The sequence below is a fragment of the Gossypium arboreum genome, chromosome 8 (genome assembly GCF_025698485.1).
Source record: "Gossypium arboreum isolate Shixiya-1 chromosome 8, ASM2569848v2, whole genome shotgun sequence".
NCBI classification, from domain to species: Eukaryota; Viridiplantae; Streptophyta; class Magnoliopsida; order Malvales; family Malvaceae; genus Gossypium; species Gossypium arboreum.
Genome location: NC_069077.1, coordinates 25599466 through 25605855, shown reverse-complemented (window position 1 = coordinate 25605855; position 6390 = coordinate 25599466). Strand labels below are relative to the sequence as shown.

The following is a 6390-nucleotide window of genomic DNA, read 5'->3' as shown; positions in this document are numbered from 1 at the left end:
ATTTTAACAGAAGGACCAATTTGTTGTTTGATCGAGACCATATAGGGACTAATTTGCTCATTTTTTAAATAAAAACAACAAAATGCAACCCAACTCTTAATACATGAGCTTTTGTAATACTTCTACCTAATTTTATGGTTTGTAGTTTTTAGCAGACTTTTTTTGATAAGTTGCTATAAAAATAAGTACTACTTTTTGAAATACTCAAAAAATATAGAAAAAAAATTGCAGACATTTTATTTTTAAAAATATGTATTTTTTAGTGTATCCATTTTAGTACTTACTGATTCTTAACCAATTCAATGTCCTTCAAACCACTAACTTAGTTGGTTCTTGATCTAACTAATTTAATCGGCTAGTCCAATCCGTTCTTGATCTAACTAACCTAATCGGCTAGTCCAATCCAATTCAATTCAATGTCCTCCAAACCACTACCTTAGTTGATTTTCGATCTAACTAATCTTATCGGCTAGTCCAATCCGTTCTTGATCTAACTCATCTAATCAGCTAGTCCAATCTGATTCAAACAACATTACCAAGGTGCACAAAAGTTACATATTTAATTTGTTAATAAAATAAATTTAATTTGTTAATAAAATGAATTTAATGTTAATTGTGAATTAATTTATCAAAAACAAACTAATTGTTCAGATTTTTTTAAGGTTCTAAAAAGTTAATCACTAATATTATTAATTAATTAAAACATTTCATCAAATTAACTTTAAAACTTGAATTAAACACTAAAAATTAACACCTTCATCTTTAGATACCAAAATTATGATTTTTATCAAATACAACATTGAACAAAAGATATTTTCGAACTCTTTGATGATAATGGACAGTACCGGAGAAATTATGGCACGACTTCAGTGTCAAGTAAAAACTCACTACGTGTAAAATAAATCAACTACAATGCATTTTCTCTTCTATACAAGAAACAATACAGATTTACTTCGCAGCATGATAGTAGACAGTAACAAGTATAAAATGAAAAAACCGCTTAAAGAAATCAAAGAAATTAGAGTCACATAATATAAATGCTCATACATATTAAATCTTGCAAAAACGAGCCCTTATTGAAGAAAAAAAATACAGTGGACTACTTTCCATATTCGGTTTCCATATTCTGTCTAAAATTGAACTTACATCCAAAAAAGGGGAAAAAAAGGATCATAGTGTCTCTTTCACAGGTTAACATTCGTACACAGTTAACTCGTTCCAATGGGCGAGTCCTCAAGGGAATGAATTTAATGAATTACAAAGAAGAATAATCAATGTGGGAGGGGGGGGGGAGTAAAGCCAAAAAGGAAAAAAAATGAAATGCTTTAATTAATCAGGTTTACTCACTAAGATTGCAGCTGCGAAGGTAGGGATGATCATACTTGATGTATTTGGTCCAGTATGATCGATATTTGGTCATCGCCAGCTCGAGCCAGGGTTTCATGTTGCCATTGTAGTGGATAACTGCGGCATGTTCAATTTCTTTTTTGTCTACACTTGGATTGTAGCCAAGACCAAGTACATGCCATGATTTCTCAAGCGGATGTGTGAGACCGTAAAATGTAATCAACCCAGGAGGGAGTGTCCCAAGCTTCCACAATGCTCTATCTTCATTCTGATACAACAGTTTAAAGGGCAAGAAAAAAAAAAAAAAAGGGAAATCAGACCATACAACAATTATCCTGCAATTTAATAACATGAATAACTTAAGCAACATGTCAGCTAGAATAATACAAGATGATTCAAGAACTCTTTGATTTGACCTCTAAACAACTAAATGACTTATCTATATACATGGATGAAGGAGGAGAAAATAAATAAAATGAAATCAGATAAATGGTCTTTCCATCGACTCACCATATTTTGCCACTTGTGGTATATGCCAGTGATATCCCTATTTTTCCACTCCTTGAGATCAAACATATTCATTCCATATGCCCACCCGCAAGCATTAGGATCAAAGTTTCGTGAAATATGAGGATTTGAGAAGTTTAGATACTTATCAAAGCGGTGAAAGCTTTCACCACAAGTTTCTACCGCACCATTTACCTTCCCATGTAGATCCACAGACCATAATCTGGTCAAGTCATTCTGGACAACAATGTCATCGTCAAGAAAGAGGATCTTATCTAACTTGGGGTATACTTGTGGCAGATAGAACCGCAAGTGGTTCAGCATTGATAGATACTTTGGGTTTCGATACTTCAAGTTTGAAGATGCAGACTTGGTTGGATTATCTGCCTTGAAGTAATACTCCTTCATTGCAGCAGTCTCAAGCTGCCGTAAAACAGGGCAATAGGATGAATTAAGCCACTTGAATTTATCAACATTTTCAACATGAATGGTGGCCTTTCCAGGGGGATTTAACAGAAACCACATGTTCATTGCTCCAAAATTAAGTTTATCGGTAACAAGATGGAAAACATGTTTTGAAGGATCCTGCAAGACCACAAAGGGAAGATTTAGTCAAGACTGCAGCCAAGCCTCAATTCTTAAAGATCTTACAATCAGTTCTGTTCTAGAAGTGCAACAGGGAAGAACAACCAAGACTGTTATGCAAGATAAGGCAGCTTGTATCACCTTGGCATTCATGATAGTTGAGTTGACAACAACTGATGCAGCCAAGACATTATCAGAGAAGAGAGCATAATGGTAGAGGTTTGGATTTTCCAAGTTCTCACTTCTAGGGAACTTTCTCTTCTCCAAGGGAAGGAGATAGTATTCTATGGTCAAACGCATAGACAAGCAATGGATCGCATTGGGAATTGTTTTGGCAGCCAATTGACTCAAGAACGTGCTCTGTTTTTTCAAGCTCCTAACTTGTTCGTCTGATCTCTGAAGCATTGCTCTGAGCTTTCCAGTAACCAACTTGCAATCATACAATTGCTCTCTTGCTATTGATAGAACCTTGCCCATTGTTTTAATTTTCTCAGGTGCACTAAACAAAGTTGAATGAGAACACAGAATAAGAATTTGCAAGAATCACCAAGACTGAAAACAGAAGGAAACATAGACCGCACATTGTCAATGAGATTACAGATATACCATTCTTTTACCTGTGAGGTAGATCAGCATCAACTGTTGACTCGCCTACAGCACGCTGACTCTCTTTGACCCTGATCTTCAGTTCTTGTTGCAAACCAAGCTTATTTTTCATTTTTGCTATGCCTATATAAACCTGTGCCATTATAATTTGATCCCTCATCAAGCGCACTGTGGAATCTGAGTTCTCATTCTCAATTTCTCTCCTCCATATATTGTATCTGCCCAAAACAGCAGAGTCCACAGCTCTCGATCGTTCAATGGCAGCATTTTCAAGTTTCAAAGTAGCTTCATCATCTTGTTGCACCAATTCAGCAGCCCGCTTTGCACGTCTATTATCTCTAAGTTGCTGCAAGAAAGTAGCATTTATAATTCACTTTTTTATATCACTAGAGCATATGGTGCATCAAAAGATGTTAATTACCCTTCGAAGTGTTTTAGCAGGAGCATCAGGTGATCGATCATCTGCATGAGACAGGCATGTCAGAATGAAAGAAAATTATGGCATTATGCATATATTTCAGGTGAGATTACCGTCTAGAAGCTTTCCATCTTTGGACATTTCTTGTTTCAATTCTGCAGCCTTTAGGTTTGACTAAGAACATGTGAGAATACAATATACATCAATAAATCAGAAACTAAAAATGAAAAAAGAAGAAGGTAAAGGCTGTTAAATATAGAAAAGCGCTCAAAATATGAGACCAATGAGGTTCATCATTAATATGAAACCAACCTGAGAAGTAGCATCATCTTCAACTGATGTCTCCACAACTTTCCATGATGCAGACAAGTTGCCTTTTCTGAAAGAATCTAGACTTAGCGGCCCCAGATCAGCTGTGCTTGTAGTTACAACATCAATAACCTAGTGGCAACACCAGATAAAAAAATAATCAACATTTTGAACCTATCCCTTGTTAGAGCAAGAAATATAATTAATTCAGATGGAATATTCTCCGCCATGAACTTACCTCTTTAGTGAAAAGGTTTTTGATAGATTGCAACGCCAGCCTTTCCCTCCAATCAACATTCTGCAAAACTCAACCATTTTAAAACTATATATAACGAGTATATAGGAGCCTTGTGAGTCGGTCATTATATCAGCAATGTAAATGGAAAAGCTTTTGAGATGAAACCTGCTTGGTATAACCACTTTGAACATTATTTTGATCTGCACAAGAAACAATAATCAGCGGAAAGATCAGATGCAAGCAATTGGAAAACACCAAAGTTATTAAAAAGGCAAGATACTCGACATGGATAACAACACAATTGAATTCACATCTCAAATTTAGATTAACAAAACAAATTCAGCAAAGATTAGCTGAGCTGATTAGATGAAGACTAGGGTTCAATTAAAAATCCGCTGAATTTCTAGGTTAAAAGTTTCCTTTTTCTTTTTGTAGGAAAGGTTAAAAGTTCTATCAATGCGAATATTAAAGTTACATTAAGTGCAGCAACAAGTTTCAGTTAAAATCGAAACCTATTAGGAACAAGAATTTGCGATAAATGTTGTGTAACTAAAGTAGACCACTTGATCTTAAACTTTTCTAATCAAATCACATATCAAAAACTAAAGAAAGAAATAACCAACCAAATAACAGAATCAATCACTAAAAAGTTGCAGCATTTTAATTTTTTATGAAAGCAAAATAACACATTTATCAATCAATTAAACAAACGAATTAAGTGATATCATTTCGAAACAAATTTTATGAAATGCAAATAGCAAAATACCAAAGTGAGATCTGCAAAATAATTACTTAAATGCGGGCGGAAATAAAGAGAGAGAGAGAGAGATAAAAAAAGAGCGAACCAGATATATAAAGTCCACGACCGACAAAGAAAACAAGCGGAGCAAGAACTGAGAAGAGAACGAGAATCACGATAGGGAACCGAGATCCAGAACTTCTGTTCCTGTGGACGCCAACACTGGATAGCCCCCGCTTCAACGCCATTGGCAATCAAAGCCTAAGAACAACAAAAAAAAAAATCATTCAGGAAAACAAAAACAAAAAAAGAGCGAAGAATCAAAAGGCGGGGAAAAAAAAAGAGAATTACGAGTTTAACAGTGAGGAGATCGAAACTGAAAGCACAGCAGATCCGTATCAAAGCTAGCAGCAGGAATGAAAATCCATAGCAAATCAATCATCAGATAAAGCGTTAATCAGATGACTTTTTTTTAAGCGTTTGCAGAGAAGCAAATGCAGTGAGATGAAGAAAGCGTTAATTAGGATTTTGCCCTAAGCAAAGAGAGAGGGAGCGTGTGAGAATGGCGATCAAACTTCAATCTCGGCTGGGGACTGGGGCTTTTTCTTTTCTTTTTTTTTTTTTTTTTTTTTTTTGCTGTTTGTAATGTAATTTCTTTCTTTTTATCCTTTTCGCTCTCGCGTCTTTGAGAGAGAAGGAGATAATTACTCTTTTTTAGGGAAAAAATACGTCAAGTAGCCGACACGGACGATGTCGTTTTCATCGCCAGTCTGGCTGGGAGCCTGGGACCAACTGATTCTATTAATAAATTGGCTTAATGTTGCAAAAAGCCCTCAAACCTTTTAAAAAAAACAATTAAGCCCCTACTTTTTTTTACTCAATTAGATACTTGAACTTTCAAAATACATCAAAAAAACCCTCAAACTTTTTCAAAAAAGCAATTAAGCCTCTTCTTTGATTAAAAACTTGAAAAATATAAAAATTAAAATCAATAAAAGCTATCAATATTATTAACTTTTAATAAAAATTAAAATATTAAAAATTAAAAAATCGTAAAAAATATAAAAATTGTAAAAATTATAAAATTTTATAAAGTCGAAAGAAAATTATACAAAATGTAAAGAAATATAAATTTCATAAAAAATTTATAAAATTATCGTACCAAAAGAAGCATTTTATAATTTTTTATAACTTTTATTTATTTTATTTTTATCATTTCTCGCCATATGTCATATTGTGTTGCGACACGTGATGACTTTAATTAAAAAAATTAGGGTTGTTAATTTTTTATGATTTTTATAAAATTTTACAATTTTTTTACTTTTTACTATTTTATAAAAATTCTAATTTTAATAATTTTTAAATTTTTAAATTTTATTAAAATTTAATAATTTTTCTAAAATTTATTATTTATTATTTTTCTATTCTTTTTTAATTTTTAATAAGAGCAGGGCTTAATTGCTATTTTAAAAAATTGAGGGTCTTTTTGATGAATTTTGAAAGTTCAATTACCCAATTGAATAGAAAAAATTAGAGGCTTTATTGTTTTTTTTTTGATGAAGTTTGAGGGCTTTTTTTTATGCATTTTGAAAGTTCAAGTGATCAATTGAGTGTAAAAAAAAAAGAAGGGACTTAATTGTT

At 33.2% G+C, this 6390-nt stretch overlaps 1 protein-coding gene across 1 annotated transcript; it reads right to left on the bottom strand.

The window, feature by feature from the left end:
* Window positions 1–1073: 1073 nt before the first annotated feature.
* LOC108469995 (polygalacturonate 4-alpha-galacturonosyltransferase-like) lies at window positions 1074–5450 on the bottom strand. Its single transcript, XM_017771163.2, has 11 exons — window positions 5101–5450; window positions 4856–5010; window positions 4176–4210; window positions 4011–4070; window positions 3776–3904; window positions 3577–3637; window positions 3467–3507; window positions 3057–3391; window positions 2581–2938; window positions 1858–2439; window positions 1074–1615 (listed from the first exon to the last, which is right to left on the bottom strand). The coding sequence occupies exons 2-11, from the start codon at window positions 4995–4997 to the stop codon at window positions 1340–1342; spliced, it is 2019 nt and encodes a 672-aa protein (XP_017626652.1). The 5' UTR covers window positions 4998–5010; window positions 5101–5450; the 3' UTR covers window positions 1074–1339.
* Between the last annotated feature and the right edge of the window lie 940 nt (window positions 5451–6390).